The 22838-nt window shown below is 43.6% G+C and overlaps 1 protein-coding gene across 1 annotated transcript in view; it reads left to right on the top strand.

The window, feature by feature from the left end:
• DISC1 (DISC1 scaffold protein) overlaps window positions 1-22838 on the top strand; it is a 96471-nt gene that overhangs the window by 28563 nt on the left and 45070 nt on the right. The window contains exon 3 of the mRNA XM_048486191.1: window positions 10534-10594. Coding sequence (XP_048342148.1) covers window positions 10534-10594 — 61 coding nt within the window. The remainder of the gene's footprint in view (window positions 1-10533; window positions 10595-22838) is intronic.

Below are 22838 nucleotides of genomic sequence, written 5' to 3'. Positions count from 1 at the left end.
AAGAAAAGAAATAGATATTTTAATTAGTCCCAGAGTGGGGATTATTTCATATGAGCTTGAAACTACCCAGAAAGGCAACAAAAGCCATAGCAGAAGACATTAAATCATTCCTCTTTCCTGTTTTCTCCTTATATTTATTGAAGATTCCTTTTCTCCCACGGAAAATGTCTGATTTAACAAATAAAAATATGGCTCAGTGGTTGATTACTTAAACAGATATCTACAGTAGAAATCTGTGTGTTGCTTTATCGGATTTCAAATTCCCTATATCGGGGCTAACAGATCAAAGCATGGGAATTTTTTATCCATGCCAGGTATCACTACATGATAATTTGATCTTAGAAGTTGCATGCACAAACTAGATGGTAGATATGCATGTGTTCTCTTCCAAAACCATGATCTGGATGCATCCTAATATGTAAGAAAGATGGGAAGTTTGCCTAGTGCTCATTCTGGTGTCTTGGCTCCTTCCCCATTTAGAAAAAAGAAAGTGGGACTGGCTACATAATGTGTTTTAGAGGGCCCTGGGGAGCAGCTGTGCAAACTTAAAAAGACTATCATAAAAACATGAAGAGAAGTTGCTTCTTTCATTGTTTAAATCTACAAATATTCTACAAACTTCCTGTGGCTGGGGGCCTCAATAAGAAGTCTGGGGGTAGTGGAGGGCTCGATGTCACAAGCCATGGAGGCTCTGCTTGAGAACTTGCTACACCCGGCAGGAAGTGATGTCACTAAATGGGTACACACCCAAGTGGCACCTAGTAACTTTCTGTCCCAATCCCCATGGGGGATGGGCCGGGTTCAGCACAGTTGCTGCCCGAAGGGCTGGGTTCAGCATTTGCTGCCCGTAAGCCAGATTCAGCACAGTTGCTGCCTGGCGGCCAGGCTGTGCCCCTTATGCCCACCTAGCTTCCTATGTTGCTAATTAATAAAAAAGCTTTGGCCAATTTCTATTCCAATTAACAACTGTGTTGGTGGTCAATGGTGAGCGAGCATCCACACATCCACACAGCAACAGTGCTGTGTGTGGGGAGGATGTAACAAACTGTACAAACTGCTTATGAGAAAACTTTCACATTCCTCACCTGAAAATCTCTTGTGCTGGCTTCCCCCGTCTACCTCCTTCCAAGTGATGGAGCAGATCCACTTTTTAATGCACAAATCTTTTGCCAAAACATATAGCTGGGCCTGAGATCACTCATTTGACTTTTAATCACTCCCCATTTTTTTCTGCTCAACTATTTTGGCTTAGCAGCTAATTGACCTGATTTTCTAGCTTCAGATTTGTGGTTGTAACCCTCTGAACTAATTTATACACTGTGCTTTGAACAGAACATTACAATGCAAATATAATGTCCTATTAGCAAGTGATGAATTATTACTGTTGGGGTTTGTACAATCATTTTAGTTCATTATTACAGCCATTCAATATTGCAGATGAGTAGAGGAGAAAGATAATTAAGCCAAAATAGCAGAGTAAGCCCCATAAGAAACATCAAATCAGCATAGATTAAATCCTAGCAGGCCTAACTTGTGTTTAATATATATGATCCTTTGAGATGGAGGATATGCAAGGATATGTACATGCAGGATAGAGCTGCCATTGTAATTGGATTAAAAAATTGCTATCCAGCAAAAGTTTCACCATAACCATATCATTTCTGCATAAAATCATAAATTTAATGTAACAATGAGAATGGTTTTAAAATGTTCCTCTATAATGGCTCCTTAAATCTAACTTCCATTTTCAAACTGTTCCTTGGAGATTTAGACAAATGAAGACTTTGACTTTACCGAGAATTTCACAGAGATAACTTTGCATACTGATCTGAAAATATAGATATTTTTAGCTGAACAGTATAGAAGTGTACAAAATTGATGATTTAAAAAAAACTGTCAGAAAGTTCAAATCACATGTCCTTGCCAACAAAGGCAGCAAGAAAAGGTCCAATCTCCATCTCTACAGCGTACAAAACCTCTAGGCACTGGGATGAAGACTGCATCATCTATTTATATGATTCTGTGGAGGATTCAGAAAGAGAAGAGAAAGTGTCAGATGATGAGCGCCCCCCCCCCCCTCCACAAGAACTAACAACTTCACAGGCTATTTTCTGAGAATGAGTTTCCTGACCTTCTGTATGGAACATTAGAAATTCTTAAGTTTTCTGTGCCTGAAGAGAAATAAGTTAAGGAATCTAAGGAAGAGAGAAACCCAGAGGTGTTCTCAAGGACTAGGATCAATTTACCTGTCTTTTTCTAGTCAGAATGAACTGCCAAGGCCATACTTTGCCATACCAAACAAAAAACCTGTACTCTTCCCCTAAGATGAACAAACTTCTGCAAAGTCCCTGTCATGGATGTCCTGATGGAGAATGCTCCTTCCAGGGTGCCACTGACTGGAAGAGTGACACATTTCTTTGCTGATCCTATAAGACTCTTACTTTCTTCATTTGAACTTCTGCTGTCATCTCTCATGGCAAATGCTCAGCTGCAACTTGACAGCACTTTATACACACAAAGAAGCTACGAAGGGCAGACAAAAAGCAGGTTCATTGTGATTTTCCTTTAAATAGGTGTTCCAAGCTTCTCCTGTTTTGGGTACACCACAGTGCTATCTTAGGCAACTGAATATGTACATGTATACTCGAATGTAAGCCCTTTGGCTGAAATGTGACTCTGTTTCTGTCTAAGGATTGTACTACATAGCACATGGAAGAAAAGTTGTAGCACTGGTTTGAATTTCTTGTGGTCAACATCTCCACAAATAGGAAGATGGGCTCAGCTGTTCAAAATAAACAGAACATGTTGCTAATGCACTGAGATTTCATCGCTTGTTGGCTTTCTTTTTCACATTCACAGGTTGCCCTTGACAGTGCATTAAGGGCAGGGTTTCATTTTGCAGTCTCCATTTCATTTCATTTCTTGTCTTGGTTTTTGGTTTTGGTTTTTAGATATCATGGTGCGAGCAGTTTTGTGTTATTATTCAAATAAATTATTTTCTGCTGACCCTGAAACTGTCTGTTACAATCCAGAGAGGTAGTTTTTAAAAAATGTAATAGGATTGCTTCTTTCATTATCTATTTTAACACTAATATTATTGGCTTCCTCTTTGGGTCCAAAAGGTTACAAATCAGCTCAAATATTCTTCATATTAAGAGGAAATGGCAAACTTATCTCTAAAAATTGTGACAAAGAATGATATATGGAAATAATGATTCAACATTCCCTCATGAGACAAGCTAGGTTGAGGTTACCTGCGATAACCACTGTAACTAGTTCTATCTTCCATTTAAATTACCTTGTTTTATTGTATGTGTTCAGTTGTAGCATCCAAGATTCATTTTAAAAGAATGTTTGATGAGTTATTTTAAAAATGCTACATTTGAATTGCTGTGTAACTTTAATATGAAATTTGTTTCATTGAAAGGGCTCAAAATGGTTACTTTTTGCATAATAGGACATTTGTCAAGAAGAGCTAAAGATTCTCTCTCCTGACATGGTTTTCCTTCCAATGATAAACATTTCTGCAGTGAGTTGTAGACTGATGGCAGAAGGCACGGAACTCTAGTACTGCTTAAATCTCATACAGAATACATTGTTGCTGTTTAAATAGGAACTAGATTTGGTAATTTGAATAGCACAATGCAGCCAATGGCACGGTTTCGTTTGGGCTAGTAGAAAATAAGTATGACCCGAAACCTGTTCTGAAAAATACTGAATCTTATTTGCTACATTGTCAGTTTGCATTTTCGTTCACCCACAGTGCTAGTTAGTGGTAGAAGCTTATTGATTATAGCTGTGTACCATAGAAACCAGCTGTTTTTCATTGTGGGAAGACTTAAGCAATTCTGTATGTACTTGTGGGATTCTTTGGGAGGAAAAATGTAATAACTATTGTTGTAAGGACCTGAGTGTCTTTGCTGGGGTGATGTTATCTCAAGGGCTTTCCCTCTTCCTGTATAATCAGCAGTATTGGATGTTCTTTCTATTGCAGCTTTTTTTAAAAAAAGGAGTCACTTTGAAATTTATATTCTTTTCTAACCTGCAGGATATATCTTTGAGAATGTTTGCTTCTTGTTCCTTGCTTCAAATAACTACAAGGGCCAGTATTTTTGCCACCACTTTCTGTTTTGGGACAAGGATAAGCATGTGTCTGTCTCCTTTGCCACTCAGCAGTGATGGCTTTGCCTTCATGGTTTTATTTTCTCTGCCTCTCCGGTCTCTCAGTGGCATCACATTGAATGCGGGGGGCCACAGGAGGCCCTCCTCTCCCAGACATTGTTTAATATCTACATACGACCTCTTGCTTAACTGGTGTGAAGGTTTGGGCTTGGGTGTCATCAATATGCAGATGACACCCAGCTCATTCTTATGATGGAAGGCTGGCTGGCTTCTGCCCCTGAGGCTCTCCAGCATTGTTTGGAGTCCATAGCTGACTGGTTGAGAACGAGCAGACTGAAGATGAATCCAGCAAAGATGGAGGTTATTTGGCTGTTCAGAGGGAGAGACCTATGGACTTCTGGCTGCCAACCTTATATGATGCAGCTTTAAAACTGTCCACATCTGTAAAGAGTCTGGGTGTGATCCTGGACTTCGGCTTAACGGCAGCTGGCTCCATACCTCTCCAACCCTGATCTCGCCACTGTGATCCACGCAATGGTCAGTTCTTTCAAAACTGGTGTTACATGATCGTGACTGGCTTCCCCAGTAATCAGTTTCAGTTTCCGGATCAAGGACAAAGGTAGGCCAGCATAAATTGATTGTTGTAATCTGCCATAAGACCTGTGGGTTACAACAATAAAATAGGAAGATGAAAAAGCCACAGATCCATCTTCTCCAGCCTTCATTTTCTCCTGGGGAGAACAGAATTGAAGAGGAGTAATCTTTTGGGTTTATTTGAAAAAAAATTGTACAAAACTATTGTGACTTAATCTAGCTACTGACATGGATAATCTGGTGACTACAGAGCACTGAGACTCAGTGTGGATCTCACCCAGGCTCTCATTTTTAATTTTGTTTTGGATTTGTTGTATATTAGTGTTCTAAACATAATTTTATTAAATGATAGAACTGGTGATTTAAAAAGGTATCAGAACAAGCAGTCTTTTTGTAGATACCAGTAGGATTTTTATATGCCATTGTTCAAATCTCATTAGCTCAGCTTAGTATATAATTAAAGAAGCTTGAATAAGGACTTGCACATAGTATTCTGTACTAGATCATAACGCATTTGCTTTAAAATTAAGGAACTTTTACTATTAAATATTCTATGTAGGGCATTCTAGCAAGGAAATTTGTTTAGCCCAGATAGCTGACATTTCGTGGATATAGAACAGTGATAGCGAACCTTTTCGAGACCAAGTGCCCACATTGCAACCCAAAACCCACTTATTTATCACAAAGTGCCATCATGGCAATTTAACCTGAATACTGAGGTTTTAGTTTAGAAAAAACGGTTGGCTCCGAGGCAGGGGCGTAACGAGGCAGCCCTGGGCAAACTGTAGCCCTGGGCAAAACCTGAGTTGGATGCCCCCCCCATGGGCGGCCACTCCACCACGACCAATTTTTTTTGCACCAGGACATTGGTGCCTGCAGGGGGTGCGTTTTTAGACACATCAGCACCACAAATTCAGCACATCATCAGGAGACTGTCCTTATGCTACTCCCCAAGTTTGGTGAGGTTTGGTTCAAGGAGTCAAAAGTTATGGACCCTCAAAGGGGGTGCCCCATCCCATATTCTTTGCTAAGGAGATGGGGGCACCCCCTTTGAGGGTCCATAACTTTGGACCCCCTGAACCAAACTGCACAAAACTTGGGGGGTGCCATCATCTCCAGAGGATACCCTGAAATTTTGGTGCCAATACATCCCAAAATGCACCCCCTGCAGGAACATCCTAGAAATTTGCCCAAGAATCTTTGTTCTGCATTGAGTTTTCTGCATTGCTGTCAATGGGGGTTGCAAGCTGTGGGGGGCACATTTCTGAAGGCACAGTCTCAAAACTTGAGACTGCCCTAATGATACCCCCCAAGTTTGGTGTAGTTTGGTTCAGGGGGGCCAAAGTTATGGACCCTCAAAACTGTAGCTCCATCTCCTATTAGCTCCCATTGGAAACAATGGGGGATAGGGGCACCCCTTTGGGAGTCCATAACTTTGGACTCCCTGAACCAAACCTCTCCAAACTTGGTGGATAGCATAAGGACAGTCTCCTGATGATACGCTGATATTTTGGTGCCGCTAGCCTAAAATCTGCGCCCCCTGCAGGCCAAAAATGGAAAACCACTAAAATACCCAAAAACGAACCCATCATTTTGATGCCCCCCACAAGGTGATGCCCTGGGCAGCTGCCCACCTTGCCCAATGGGCATTACGCCAGTGCTCCGAGGCATGCATTACTCAGGAGTAAGCTTGGTGGTAGTCGGTGGCTTTGCTTTGAAGCAACTGTGCAACTCTTCCAATGGGTGAATCACGACTCAGAAGTAAGCCCCATTGCCAGCAGCCAAGCTTACTCCCAGGTAAAGGATCGTGCTTTAGTTCTTCACATGAAAATCAGTGGGGTTTAACAGCGCTTAACAGGGTTACCTACACTGCTTCCCCAAAACTAGATCTTAGGTTTAATGCTAATAATTGAGCCCAGCAGCCCAGGCCAGCCTAGATGTGTGTGTGTGGGGGGGGGGGGGCACTCTGTTTGCGTGTGCCCACAGAGAGGGCTCTGAGTGCCACCTCTGGCACCCGTGCCATAGGTTTGCCACCGCTGATATAGAATGATCTTTTCTCCCTATTCAAGGCATCTTCAGACTTAATGAACATGTACAGTCTGTTCAATGGCAGTCACTTCCACATCTTACAAATGGTCATCTTACTGGAAGGGATATTGCATATGTTAGAACCTAGAGTGCTTACCTGTGTAACAAGATGACCTTGATATAGAAGTGATCACACTCTGGGCTGGCTGCATTTTTACCTCTTGTGGAAAGCTGCTCTTGGTACTACAGTTAGTATTTCCAGCAACATAATTTCGGTACAGACCGTAAAGGCACCATATTTATATTAGATTGCAGTACAAAAATACACAAGTCGCATGGCCTGCCTTGTGGTATTTTCAATTGTAACCCTTGATGTTGAACAGTGTGGCCTTCCCCGTTATAGGAACAATAAATAAATGTGACAGGAATAACAATAAAACAAATTGCTATATTTTCTCTCCTAATCATGATTCCATGAAAAAGCTGTTTTTGATTTCATCAAATGCACTAATCTCTTCCCCCTGAAAACTACAAATATAATCTATGGAGACAGGCTCAGAAGCAAATGTAACCTCTATCTGTGGGTTCTGTGAGGCAGAACTTGGAATGAGTTTGCAACAACAAATTTTAAAAACAAAATGGTTTACTTTCTTAACATATAACATCAAACATCAACATTTAACATCACACTTCAAGGTCCTGTTCAGGTTTCATTTCAAGTCCTTCTAGTTACAGTCTTGTAATGCCAAGTCCATTTCTTCTTGCAAGTGGGTTGGCTCCTGAAGACTCCAAGGGCTTGGTGAACAGGATTCAACATGATGAAGGGTTCCAGGAGAACTCTCACCCATTACAACCACAAAAAGAAACCCTGAAACAATAAACTCCAACATTTACAACATAGCAAAAATAAACAACTACCTTCCCAGTAGTTCCCAACAACATTGCAGTTACCTTAACAAGGTGTTAAGGGCTTATATAAATCAAAGTCCAAGTTTGGTAGCCTTGTCTCCTCCAAACTACTTGAGCTCTGCAGCCTCTTGCTGCTTTGAGTCTCCACCCCTTACTGGGTCAACCCATTCTGAGCATGGGGGTTACACAAACACAGTTTGAATGTGAGAATACATGTAAACATGTGATATATGTTTACATAGCGCAACTGTATAATATCCCCCAACGTATCTTTTTAGAATCATTAAAAAATGTTTGCTTTGGTAGATGAAGGAAATTTGGGCTCTAGTTATTTTCCCCAAACAACAGCTATTGGTTTTCATTAAATTATAAGAAAATCTGAAGAGCAGTGTCTTGTTTTATATTCTGTGTAAATAGTCCAGAGGAAAAGAAAATCAAGATACTGTTCATGATGTTTTCTTCAAGCTTTTGTAGGAAAGTAGAGCTATTCAGATGTTGAAGTAATTTGAAATTAAAGTACTCAATTACATGTACTAGCAGTCATGGGATGCAATGCATCTTCATTCTGAATAGCAAAAATCATATGATGCTCACAACCCTTTTAATGTAGTTAAAACATTTTGCAAATCTGTGTGTCCTACTTGCATTTCCTCTTCAGTGTATAACTGACCTAGTTTTGTTTGGTGAGTTCCTTATATGCTACTTTGTGTCATTGAACAATGCTGATTTATTAAGGTTTATGTTTCAAGGGCATTGTAAAATTGCATGTAGGGAATAGGGCACCACTGTGAAAAGTGAGAATTACTGAATCAGATAATATCCAATTAAAATCTAGCTAGCACAGCAGGAGAAACTGGAACTAGGGTTTATCATTCAAGTAACATAATACATTGTGGAATTAGTTGGAAACAGAGTAAGTGTGAAAAAGATTCCTCACCTTCCCCTCCAATTATTAATATCTATTGACATTTTATATCAAGATAAGAGAGAGTCTGAATTGCAATGTGCCAAGTTCCAAGGGCATATAATGATGAGAACAGGATGAAGAATGGCTTTAAAACAACTCATGATCAAAGAACATATCACACATTTAAGTGAAAGTCTTTGCAGCTGAAATATGAGTGTAGGTTAACAAATTGGGCTTTATATAGCGGGTACTGTGATTCACAATGCAAGTCAAGAATGTGATTATACATTTTTCTCAGATCTCTCTAGTTCCACAGTCCTGATGAAATTGTAGAAGATAAATGCATAATACATTATCATGGTGTGTGGGTTATACAGAAGTGGGGTTTGAAGGAAGCCTTGGGTTAGGAACCTGTCCACACTGGAGAAAGTGCGAAATGATTTGGGGTTATGTATGTAAATGCAAATGATGAAATAAATGAATAAAAGTTACTTGTGTAGACATTTACATACATCAGTTCCAGAACATATTGAGGTGTACTTTGGAATGAATTCATGTGAGCTCAAAGCGCACATCTTCAAGCTGTTTCTAGGGCCACCTGTAACCTCACCTATGATCCTGTTTAAGAAATTCTGGCACAGAATCTCATTGGGTCAAATGATTAAAGTGTTGGAATTGTGGACAACTAAATTCGTACTTTAGTTATGGAGCAATGTTAGAGTTTAAGTTCCTGTAGCAAATTGCTATCATTGTATGCTTATGTCTCCAAAACTTTGATACTTCTTATTTTCTTTATATATTTATTCTGAAATAAAATAAGCATTTTCTACTAAAATTGGTATTTTAGAAGCAAACTAAAAAAAATATTTGACAATAAACAGATAAATTCTCCCACCAATATATTATTTATTTACTAGCAGTAAAGCCCATTGTACAAACAAATACAACAAGCTCTAGAAAATGGTTGGTAGGTAAATGGTGCCCACTGAGAGGGCTAAACCCTCCTACCTTTTATCCCCCCTTGGCACAAATAATTTTTCCAAATAACTGTGTATCATTTAGTACCATGCAGCCCTATTGCCTGCAGAGAAAATCCCTCTTCATTTTTGCATAGTTTGCAAAAAACATGAGAGTGGGGGACTTCCTAACCTCCTCAGGCAGGTCATTCTACAAGGTGGGTGCTACCAGAGGAGTATCGGGGGAATTGGCACTCAGGGACAGCACCTTCCCTGGGCACCCCCACACTTGGGGGTGGGGCTCAGAGGCATGGCTTGAGGTGCTGAGCCCTGCCCCCTCCCTGCAGACTGGCTCCTGCCCTCCCCAGGGCCTGGGAACAGCAAGAACCGACCTGCAGGGAGGCGGGTGTAGGGCAGGGGGCCATGGCAGGGGGCCCAGGAGCCATCCTGCTGCCATGACACCCATCCAAGCTGCCCCCGCCCCCATCCCTGAGGGCCTGGGGAGGAGAGGAGGTGGCTCGAATGGATGCTACGGCAGCAGTCTGACTCTTTCTTTAGGTACTTTCCCCACACTGACCCGGCTTCCGAGTTGTCTCCGGGTGCCATTTCCCCTGGTTATGCCTCTGGTTGAACCCATCACGATTTGATACAGGCCTAAGTCAGTCAAAAATCCTGAACTTTTGCTGGCAGGGTATCCTTGGCATGGATATTGATGTCTCCTAGAACTATCAGTCTAGAAGTCTTCAGTACGACATCTGAGGGTGCCTCTGCTAACTCATGAAGCATGTCCATTGTGTGACTATACTTTGCCCTCCTTTCTTTCACCTGAAGTGATCAGCAATAAATGATGCTTGAAGCACAACTGTATTTAGTAGTCTGATTAAAGATATATATTAAGTTTGAAATAAAAAGCAAAAAACTTTTATCTAACCAGTGATACAAAAATTTACTCTTTAAAGTGTCAGATCTGTGTTATTGTCTTCTTTCTCAATGAAAAAATGTATTTTTTGTGTACAGAGAGAAAATTAAAGGAGAATATTCTCAAATACATGACAATTCTGGAGGAACAACTGCAAAGGTAAAAATATAATAGATTTTGAAAACTTTTTGCAGTCTTTGTTGTATTTATTATGTTACCTTGTGAAACTAACTTATACATCAATGTCTGTGGTGACTGTGTTTTGTATTCTGGGTATTGTTACAAAGAGCTGGTTTGGGTTGTGTTGCTTTTATAGCAATGTCTTTTACATAGATAACAGTTTCCTCCAGAAATTCTGTTTAAGTCAGAAGTCTCAAGGTTCTGTACCCATATTGTAGATTCATGTTTTAGCAACATATTTTTCTTTTTACAAAAGAGTAGAGAGGGGCATAAAATACCACTTACCCAAGGACTAGGAAATCCACTCAGCACATTTTAGCTGAGTTTAGCTGAGTCATATTGGTAAGAAATGCGCATCCAGTTGGTTCAGAAGAATTTTGGAGATCATGAAAAACTTGTATTTGTATTCCAACTGCAAAAATATAAATCAAGAATACAATATCATTGTTTTACACTTTTAAACTTTATTCAAACATATCTTGTTTTGAGCTGCTGCTCAGATTTCCTGTAATGTTAAATTTAATGTCTCTTTGAAGAGTTCTAATGCTTCCCTCAAGGCTTCAGTTACCAATTTAAGCTTATCACTTAATGTTCTGTTGCTTGTATAATAGGATACTTTACGTGTATAAATTTTTTAAAAGTTGGGTGCTGTGTGGTTTCCGGGCTGTATGGCTGTGTTCTAGCAGCATTCTCTCCTGACGTTTCGCCTGCATCTGTGGCTGGCATCTTCAGAGGATCTGATGTTGGAAAAGCAAGTGGAGTATATATCTGTCCAGGGTGTGTGGGGAGTGTCCAGGGTGGGTGGGGAAACCTTGTCTGTGAGTAACAAAGGCGGCAACCAGGTCAATAGTTGAGGGCATCTGAATAGAAGTATGAGTAACAAAGAACTTTTTAAAAAGTTCTTTTGAAGCTACAGTTTACATATTTTAAAGACCTGGAACCTATAACTAAATCTGTATTTTTACTAATAAGCAGATATATTGGAATGCCAAAATATTTCAGGTTTGTCTATACTAAATGTGTAGTAAGGTGTCAGGCTGGAGGCAAGGCTGAATCTGGGATACTGTTTTGTTCCATCTGAAACTTGGAAAACAATAAAGGTGGATTTTTAATTCTTGATTTTTAATTCTATGGCAGTTCTGCTTATTGAGGCACTTTTAGCTCGCCTCTTTTTTCTGATGGGCACCCAAAGCTACTTACAGAAATTCTGAAAGACAATAGGAATAAATAAAGATATAACAGGAAAAAAGCAGATACAGCATTTTTCCCTTAAAGAAGAGTTGTATTGTGTTCTCAAGACATTGATGAGAAAGGGGGCTAGAGAGATGTCCATTTCAGGTTTCAATCAGATGGCTAGGTGTTCCAGTTCCCTCCCCTTGGGAATGAATTGGCTATTGGGAAATGTTCCAGTGGGCTGTTTATATGGGGACCACCACCCCCACTAGGGCTACTCTGACAAAAGAGAGGAGATAGCATGATCTGCCACCACCATAAACTAGAGGTGTGAGGAAGGAAGGCTCGGCCTCGCCGCACCCTGCCCAGCACCCCCAGCCCGTCTTTTGCCTACCCTTGCCCCACCAGCAAAGGGCACACCTGCCTGGCTTGACCTTGTGGTGGCAAGGGATATACCTGCTCAGCCCAGTGTCACAGTGGTGAGCAGCACACTAGCATAGTCTGGCCTTCAGGCAGCAGAGGTCACAGTGACCCAGTCTCTGTGGCAAGAGACACACCCACCTGGTCTCATCAGGGCCATTACAGTGAGACATGAGACCAATCTAGAGAGGAATGTGCCCAACAAGTCACACAGCTTACCCATGCACTTTTGTGTTTGGAGCTGGCTAGGCAGGCTCTCCTCTCCTTAGAAGTAATAATATAAAAACAAAAAAAACCCTTTCAAATTGTCAAAAAAGAAAAATAGTAAAACAATAATAATAAAAAGTGCATATAAATCAAAGCAGTAGAAATGTCAGTACAGGAAACATAACTAACCATATAATGGTTATCCCTGGAATCAGGCTCCATCCCTGAAGACTGGAAGATGGCCAATGTCACACCAATCTTTAAGAAAGGATCTAGGGGGGACCCGGAAAATTACAGGCCAGTCAGTTTGACATCTGTTCCTGGTAAATTAGTAGAATCTATCATTAAAGATAAAATTATAAAACATGTAGAAAAGCAAGACCTGCTGAGAAAGAGTCAGCATGGCTTTTGCAGAGGCAAATCCTGTCTTCTAGAGCTACTAGAGTTCTTTGAGGGGTGTAAACAGGCATGTGGACAAAGTGAACCGTTGGACATTGTCTACTTGGATTTCCAAAAGGCTTTTGACAAAGTTCCTCACCAGAGACTGTTGAGAAAACTCAGCAATGAAGGAATAAGAGGGGAAGTCCTCCTATGGATTAAAAACTGGTTGAGAAACAGGAAACAAAAAAAATTGGGTGGTAAATGGGAAGTTCTCACAATGGAGAGATGTAGGGAGTGGGTGTCCCCAAAAGGATCCGTTTTGGGACCAGTGCTCTTTAACCCTATGTCGTAAATGACCTGGAAGTAGGGGGGGTGGGTGGCGATGGTTGGCCAAGTTTGCAGATGATACCAAATTATGTAGAGTGGTGAAAACCACAAAGGATTGCGAAGAGCTCCAAAGCGGACCTTGATAAATTAGGTGAGTGGGCTCCAGAAATGGCAAATGCAGTTCAATGTAGCAAAATGTAAGAGTGATGCACACAGGGGCAAAAAATCCAAACTTCACATACTGCGCTACAGGGGTCAGTGCTATCAGTCACAGACCAGGAAAGGGATTTAGGCGTCTTAGTTGATAGTTCCATGGGAATGTCAACTCAATGCATAGCAGCTGTGAAAAGAGCAAACTCTATGGGCTGGGGATCATTAGGAAAGGAATTGATAATAAGACGGCGAAGGTGGGCATGCCCGTATATAAAGCAGTGGTGCGAGCCGCGCAGAGTACTGTGTCCAGTTCTGGTCGCTTGCATCTCAAAAAGGATATTGAGGAGATAGAAAAAGTGCAGAGAAGGGCAACAAGGATGATTGAGGGACTGGAGCACCTTCCCTATGAGGAGAGGCTGCAGCGTTTGGGACTCTTTAGTTTGGAGAGGAGGCGGCTAAGGGGGGATATGATTGAAGTCTATAAAATTATGCATGGGGTAGAAAATGTTGACAGAGAGAAATTTTTCTCTCTTTCTCACAATACTAGAACCAGGGGGCATTCATTGAAAATGCTGGGGGGAAGAATTAGGACTAATAAAAGGAAACACTTCTTCACGCAACGTGTGATTGGTGTTTGGAATATGCTGCCACAGGAGGTGGTGATGGCCACTAACCTGGATAGCTTTAAAAGGGGCTTGGACAGATTTATGGAGGAGAAGTCGATTTATGGCTACCAATCTTGATCCTCTTTGATCTGAGATTGCAAATGCCTTAACAGACCAGGTGATCGGGAGCAACAGCCGCAGAAGGCCATTGCGTTCACATCCTACATGTGAGCTCCCAAAGGCACCTGGTGGGCCACTGCGAGTAGCAGAGAGCTGGACTAGATGGACTTTGGTCTGATCCAGCTGGCTTGTTCTTATGTTCTTATGTTCTTATGTTCTTAATGGAAGATGTCAGTATGTTTCAGTGGGATTTGCTTAAGGTCAAAGCCCAAATATAACATCTTAAGAACATTTTAAATAGTGTTTCAGCTAGGAACTCTGCACAGCTTTCTCCCCCAAGATATCTTCAAGTTAAGTTTTTTCTTCCAACTTGGGCTTTTCAAAAATTGCTAAACTAGCTATCATTTTTCTCCAGGTGAGGTTGAAGATTCTTTCTTCAATGCTGTGCAGAACAAGTTCTATTTTATTTTTTCCACACACCCCTGCCCAATCACCCCCCCACCCAATTCTACTTTCATTTTTGCAGCAGATTGCGCCTGTCATCTTCTACAAGCTTCAGGAACCTCCGTGCAGCTGCCACCATTTGCAGACTGTTCCCACGGAGGTTTCCTCTGCTAGCAGCTCATCTGCCTGCTATTTCCATCTAAAAAGTTCAGTAATAATGTTTGTTTTCCCTGGTGATCCCACAAACATGTCTTTTTTTGTTTTGTTTTGTTTTTGTTTTTGTTTTGAGGGAGATGTCTTCATAGCTATGAAACCATCTGAGAATCGCAGCCCCTCCAAGGTCTGGCCTGCCTCCCATTAAGAACCAATGGGTAGACCTGTCAGATGTACCACATTTCAGTCAGGACAAATCCCAGCCTTCTCTCTAGGCCAGCCATTCTCAACCAGGGTACTGTGGTACCCTGGGGTGCCGTGACCATGTCCCAGGGGTGCTGCGGCAACACTACCACCCCTCCCCCCTCATTTTTGTGGTGTCTCCCACTGGCGCCAGCAAGGATATGGAGCTGGCCCATGGGGCAGGGCCTGCCACAAGGTCAGCAGCCACCCCCCCCCCCAGTGCTTCCCTTCACCCTGGGAGGGGAAGGTGGGATGTGTGGCAAGCAGGGGCAATGGGAGGGGAAGGTGGAGGGTGGTGGCAGAGGTACCGTGAAATATGAAGAGTGAGGTCAAGGGTACCCTGACCTCAAAAAGGTTGGGAAACACAGCTCTAGGCATTGGTGCTGAGTGCTGAACGTATAATGCTGACAGATTTTGAAAATTTGATCATTAACACATCTATACAGAGAATAATATAATGGAGAGAAAACTTTTCAAGAATTAGGGTGGAAAATGTTATAAATTTTTTTGGTGATAAAATATTTATTCTTTTGTTTACTGCATTTTTTCTTTTACGCTTTACTTTCAGAGTCTTTGAAACCTCCCTAGTACTTTTAATTATCTTACTGATGTGAAATTCTTGATGTGTGAATCCCAAATGTGATTCTTCTTTGATAGTGTAAAACCTCGGGATAATCTACGGTTTTAACAGTTTATCTTGAATGAGCTTAATTTATCTTGAACACAATTTATCTTATGGCTCTCAATGACCACAGTAGTACTGTTGCTTAAAGCTCTTTCATACATATATTCCACATTATTAAAAAAGCAAATTTAGCATGTTTGAGAAATACTGCATGAACAAATCTTGAGAGTGTTATCTGCTGGATGCATAATAGGCCAGAAAATCTTTCCATGCATTAAGCCAGAGCTCAATCTACATTTCAAAGTAATCAGGTATGAGTAAATGTTATTCAGTTCTGTGCCATTCTAACCATGACTAATCAAAGGTGCTAATGGCAATTATCAGGTCCTACAACATACATGTGACCAATTTGATACACATAAATTGTTTGAATTTGCTAAGTGGATCAGGGTAAAGCTGCTGCCATAAAAGGTAAAATTCTACAGGGAAAAATACATTTACAGAAAGGACATGTTGGTTTCTTAGCCATAAAACTAATATAATAGGTAAATCATTTTCACTTCCATTCTTAGTTCCTTATCATAGTTAACATTTGCAAATAACAGCTTATACAAATTGAGGATGTGACCTAGAAATATTGGTTGCTTTTAAGCCCAGGCATCCAACAGCGTTGCTCTCCATAATGTGCCTGTGAACACTATTCATTTGCAAAGTTAAAGGGTTCTGTATCACTGTCAGTTTTCAGTAACACAGCAAATGGTATTGCAGGGTTTGAGTACATGAGTTCCCATATTTATTTATTCAGCCACTTTCCAAACACTAAAAGAGAATAGCTCAGTAAGGCTCCTTTGTGCAATTGTCACTAGTTATCTTTCAAAGTGTCCCATTCCCCCAAACAACTGTTGAAGATTTACCAAGGAATTAAGAAAAATAATGAAAAAATTAAGAGGATCAACTAAATAACCCCATTTAACTTTGTTCTACGAAAAAGAAGCCACAGAACAACACTTTTATTTGTTTGTTTGTTTGTTTATTATATTTATATACCGCCCTCCCCCAGAGGGCTCAGGGCAGTGAACAACAAGCATAAATAGAGCACAATAAAATCAAGACTAAAATAAGTTAAATATTAATTAATGTGGCTCTATATAAAATAAACCCCACCCCATTAAAACTCAGCACACTAAATCGGCATAACATTTGAGGCTGAGCAAAACATAATCATCTTACACAGCCACATCTAAACCCCCCCTGGCCCAAGTTATATTTATATTTAAATTTACTGATATAAATAAAAATATGTTTGGAGTCTGAGGTACTTGTGATATGGGAATACGGAATTTCGGGAAAATAAACATTTCATCCATGAAATGTATAGGAATGGAAGCATAGCATATAAGAGTGGATATAGTGCTCTCCATTTTGTGCATAATATGTTCATTGGTCTCTTCTAGTTAAAGTAGCCATGACTGTTCTGATTTGGGTTTTTATCCCACTCACCTAAAGGCTTAATATGAGCAACATTTGATTCAGCTTTTATCAATTAAAAGGAGGCAGGTTACAAAATGAAGTAGATAAAAATGAAGGATTCAATTTTGCATTATGCTAAAGGTAATTTTCCCACATCTATACCTTTAGAATTTCTTGCTTAAAGCCCAGAAGTGCTGAAGGAAGGGCAGTGAATGTTCCTGAATGTCCAGTTCCTCTATTATTGTAATGGTATGGAACCAGATCATAGGTCCATACCGCCTAATACCTCACTGTAGAAAATATGAATCTCCCCTCCTTTAACTGATTTCCTAACAATTTTTCTTAATTATTTCTGTTCAGCTTTATCTTTATTAAATTTAGCTATTGCTTTTGTCAATTCTGGGATAGGCAGAGCTGTCCAGTTTTGAAACAAGACAGTGTACGTACGTGCTCTTATATGGCATAAGATGTGTGTATTTGGAAGAAATTTAGATTTACAAAATGAGCATTAATATAGGTTATAGATAATCTTTTACTCACAGTTGATTATTAAAGGGGCTGTCTCTCAATGGCTAGATAGTTGGAGCAGATGAGACCCCAGATTTAATGTCTGGCATTGCCTATTAATGGATCCTAGGCAATAGAATTGGAAAAAGACATCTGCCTAAGCCCCTAGAGGGCTGTATCAAAATTGACACTAGTAAACTAGATTGTTCATTGAACTGTCTCAGCATATGGTGGCTTCTTGTATTACTTAAGCATTTAAGAGTCAAGGGCAATTTAATTAGTTTGAAATAAATGGCAGTAAACTGAGAACGTGTGTGTGTGTGTGTGTGTGTGTGTGTGTGTGTGTGTGTGTGTGTGTGTACATACAAGTGGTGACCCACAAAAAACTTGATGGGAGGGGGCATTTCCCCACTATTGCTTTCTTCTCTCTCCTCCCTTCTTGTTCAGTGTTTCCCCTCTCTCTGCCTCCATTCCTTATCTATCAAAACTTTTCCTTTCAGCCTTCTCCCAAGAGGCGTACCTAGGCAAACTGGAGCCCTGGGCAAAACCTGAGTTTGATGCCCCCCCATGGGCGGCCACCCTCCCCCACTGTGACCAAACAATGATTTTTTCCACCAGGTCGTTTCAAAGTCACCATCACATTATAGAACATCCCCCACCTCACAAATCTGAACACAGCAGTGGGCCATGTCACACAGCAGAAATAATTTTTTGAAAACATTTTCAAAATGCTTTCAAAATGTTTTATTACTGCTATGAAAACATTTTCTGGTGTTGTATTCAGTCCCCCCAATTGGGGGAAACAGCATCACTTTCAATGTTATTTAAACTGGGGACCCCAGATTCTCCCTTTGAGGTGGATTTAAAAGGAGAATCTGGGCTCCACTGAAAATACAAAATCCCTCACAAACAAACCTGCAATTTTGTCGCCCACCACAAGGTGGCGCCTTGGGCATCTGCCCACTTTGCCCAATGGGAGGAACGCCTCTGCTCCCCTCCCTTCTTCTATGTCAGTCATCCTTCTTTTTTCTCTCCTCACTACATTCTCAGGCAATCCTCTGTTACTCCCCCTTTCTCTCCTCATCACTTTTATGTCACTCTCAACCCGGTCTTACCCTACCCCCAGCCTTTCTCAGACAGTGTCCTCCTCTTTTCCTCCCCCCCTTCTCAGTTTGTCCCTCTCTCTCCACTCTCTTTCTCTGCCCATTCAATCTCCCTTATGTTTCTCCCCCCTACTCTTTCTCTCTCAGTTTGGTAGTCATGGTGGGTACATCTAGGGCCCTGGGAGTAGTGGCTGCAGAGCTCCTGGGTGCCTCTAGGCTGATCACAAGGTTCCCAGGAGTGATGGTAGTGGCTTGGTTGTCAAGAGTTGTAGTGGTGCATCAGGCCAGCCATAAGGCACACAGGAGCTGGTGTGATGTCTTCCAGGCCCCTGGGAGCTGCCGTGCCTGTCACAGAGCCACCAGGACCTCCACTGACAGAAAGTACTCCGCACATCCACAAACAACATTTTTATTTAGGGGAAATTTAAACCTCCAGTATATTTTTTAAAGTTTTAAGATATTTCTCCAAACCCGTGGATTCCCTTAGTTTGAAGAAAAATCTCCTTTCTTTCAGTGTGGGCCCAATCTGCAGATTTAAATATCTGCAGTGTTCCCCCATCTCTCTCTCTATATATACAGGTATGCACGCACGCACGCGCACACACACACACACACACACACACAAACACACAGGTTTAACCCAATTTGTTTTAAGCAAATTCATTTCAATTTTCTTTCACAACTGGTATATATATTCAAACCCTTACTTCAGAGCAACTAACTTTTGAACCAGGTATAAAGCCACCAAAGACTGCAATGCACTTTTAACATCAGAAAACCATATTTTCCCCATTTCCTTATCATTGCCAGTTGTCCTAACTAATTGTCATAATCAAAATATATATTTCAGTTTGACAAATTCATTTAAGTACCATGCTTGAATTCCCTAAATACCCTAAAAAATTGTAGAGTACATCCATTCCGGTCACTTAAATTTGAGGCCAGATTCTATGGAGGTCACTTTACCTTTTCCACAGCTATATTTGGTACAACAGCTGCTATCATCTGACATTCCCTTTGTTGAAGTATGAACCACAGGTAGGGGACTTCTTGTGTTGTCTTTTTCAGACAGTTCAGATATTAATTTTCACTTCAACTCAAACACATGAGTATGGAGTTCATGAGGAAAATATTCAAAAGCGGAACATCATCATTTTGGAAAGGTTAGAGGTTTCACTGACATCTGTGGGCCTTGTAGACATTAAGACTTCATGAAAGAACTATGTAAAGTTCTTGCTAAAAGGATGGCTTATTTTATTTCAAAATTTTACTTATGCAGAAACTACTAAAAGACCTACTTATGCATAAACTAACAAGAACTTCCACCTTCACAACTCATATTTTTATTTCCTTTATTTCTGTTTTCCCACTGTTCCAAAGTCATGAATACTGGACTAGCATCATTGATTATATGGAAAATAAAGCATCTCAGTGCTGGAAGATCTATACCACTTATACATTCTTGGCAATGATTCAAGTTTTTTTATCAATATAAGAAGTAGATTGTTTGACTTGTCCTTGGCAATGTCCTTTGAAGTTTATTAAGTAACAAAACATAACTATTCAGCCTTTTCTAATTCTTTATTATCCTGACCTGGTCCACGGGTTGCTGTGTTCAGGCTACAGTACTGAACATGCTATTCATTATTTTTGACTGTCCCTAAGAAACAGTGATTGCTTAAGGCATCGCACTTCAGGGTATGAGTTTATTTTCATTTATTAAATTCAAGGTTTTTTCCTGTTGTCACTGAGCAGTTCCAGAGCACTGAGAGGCAACAGAAATAGGGTGTTCTCACTGAAGAAATCCAGTTTCCAGAACCCAGTTGTTCTTTGAAGAGGAATATTTATATGGTGTACAGCAATTGTGAAGTAACTTCACCTCTCATTATTTCTTATTTATTGGACCCGTTTCTGTGGTTTCTGCTTTGCAGTGTGCATGAGTGATAATTGCTTCTGCTTTCCATATGTCCGTGGTAAACCTGATGCATGGAAGGTTTATTTATTTATTCATTTCATTTTTATGCCACTTCTCTTTGGGTGAGTGTTCAAAGCTGTTTACATCAATAAACAATTAAAACAGTATCTCAATTAAAATATGCACAAAAATAATATAATAAATATCCATTAATATCCTATATAATCATATAAAATAATGCAAATGAATGAAACCAATCTCAACATGTTGCAAGTCATACCAGATGTTACAATACTGGTTTATAAGCTATATCCAACCAATTGCTGTAGCACCACTTAGGGGCTGATTATTAATTTATTTACTGTGTTTAGACTCTCAAGGCTTGTGGTTCGTAGTCAGGGGCTCTTGGAAATGCTTCTCCTGGTAACAGCAACATCACCAGAAGAAACACAGCAGTTGAGTCTGGCAAGGGTTTTTTGCCTCCAGAAATGGCTGGAGTTAGACAAGGCATAAAGACACAACACCCTCCAGTGTTGGACAGTGCTCCGTCTTCATGGATTTGACACTAAACTACTTTATACCCCTTTGTTTGAGGAACCAAAACCAAGCATCATATAATACAGCCCCTTGAATTTGTATTAAATTGAAAGATGGGGAATCCTAGAACTCTGGTGAAACAAGCTGGGAAATATCATTGTGCTAACTGTCTGCACAAGTTGGGTGCAATCCAGATTGTTAGGGGAGCCCTGAGCCAACTGGAGGTAATGCGGTGATGGTGGTGCCATGCTGCCTCCAAAGGGGCTTTGGGTGACACAGCAGGGAGGGAAAAAAACAAACCATCCTGCCATCTGAAAAGCCCCATCCTTCAAAACAGGCTTACCCCGCAGAAAAGTGTGACCTAAGTCTGCAGGCTCCCAGGGCTGGGTTTCTGGGCTGGAAAGCTGATGGAAGCCAACGAATGCAGTCTTCAGCCCAAGGAATGGCACTTTCCTCTCCCCATGCTGGCATCTACTCAGGACTGCAGTGCAGCTCTGCACTGAGATCTGTTGAGATTAGGCTAGTCCGGGGGTCTGCAACCTGCGGCTCTCCTTTTTTTTTTTTTTTTTTTTTTTTTTTTTTGATGCTTGGTTTTGGTCCCCCCCCCCTCCACCCCCCCCCACACCCCCCAACCCCTCACCACCCCCCCACCACCCCCCCCCCCCCCCTCCCCCCCCCCCCCCCCCCCCCCCCCCCCACCCCCCCCCCCCCCCACCCCCCCCCCCCCCCACCCCCCCCCCCCCCCACCCCCCCCCCCCCCCACCCCCCCCCCCCCCCACCCCCCCCCCCCCCCACCCCCCCCCCCCCCCACCCCCCCCCCCCCCCACCCCCCCCCCCCCCCACCCCCCCCCCCCCCCACCCCCCCCCCCCCCCACCCCCCCCCCCCCCCACCCCCCCCCCCCCCCACCCCCCCCCCCCCCCACCCCCCCCCCCCCCCACCCCCCCCCCCCCCCACCCCCCCCCCCCCCCACCCCCCCCCCCCCCCACCCCCCCCCCCCCCCACCCCCCCCCCCCCCCACCCCCCCCCCCCCCCACCCCCCCCCCCCCCCACCCCCCCCCCCCCCCACCCCCCCCCCCCCCCACCCCCCCCCCCCCCCACCCCCCCCCCCCCCCACCCCCCCCCCCCCCCACCCCCCCCCCCCCCCACCCCCCCCCCCCCCCACCCCCCCCCCCCCCCACCCCCCCCCCCCCCCACCCCCCCCCCCCCCCACCCCCCCCCCCCCCCACCCCCCCCCCCCCCCACCCCCCCCCCCCCCCACCCCCCCCCCCCCCCACCCCCCCCCCCCCCCACCCCCCCCCCCCCCCACCCCCCCCCCCCCCCACCCCCCCCCCCCCCCACCCCCCCCCCCCCCCACCCCCCCCCCCCCCCACCCCCCCCCCCCCCCACCCCCCCCCCCCCCCACCCCCCCCCCCCCCCACCCCCCCCCCCCCCCACCCCCCCCCCCCCCCACCCCCCCCCCCCCCCACCCCCCCCCCCCCCCACCCCCCCCCCCCCCCACCCCCCCCCCCCCCCACCCCCCCCCCCCCCCACCCCCCCCCCCCCCCACCCCCCCCCCCCCCCACCCCCCCCCCCCCCCACCCCCCCCCCCCCCCACCCCCCCCCCCCCCCACCCCCCCCCCCCCCCACCCCCCCCCCCCCCCACCCCCCCCCCCCCCCACCCCCCCCCCCCCCCACCCCCCCCCCCCCCCACCCCCCCCCCCCCCCACCCCCCCCCCCCCCCACCCCCCCCCCCCCCCACCCCCCCCCCCCCCCACCCCCCCCCCCCCCCACCCCCCCCCCCCCCCACCCCCCCCCCCCCCCACCCCCCCCCCCCCCCACCCCCCCCCCCCCCCACCCCCC

The sequence above is a fragment of the Sphaerodactylus townsendi genome, linkage group LG01, assembly GCF_021028975.2.
Source record: "Sphaerodactylus townsendi isolate TG3544 linkage group LG01, MPM_Stown_v2.3, whole genome shotgun sequence".
NCBI classification, from domain to species: Eukaryota; Metazoa; Chordata; class Lepidosauria; order Squamata; family Sphaerodactylidae; genus Sphaerodactylus; species Sphaerodactylus townsendi.
Note: the sequence above shows the minus strand (reverse complement) of the source record. Positions and strands in the feature narration are given on the sequence as shown.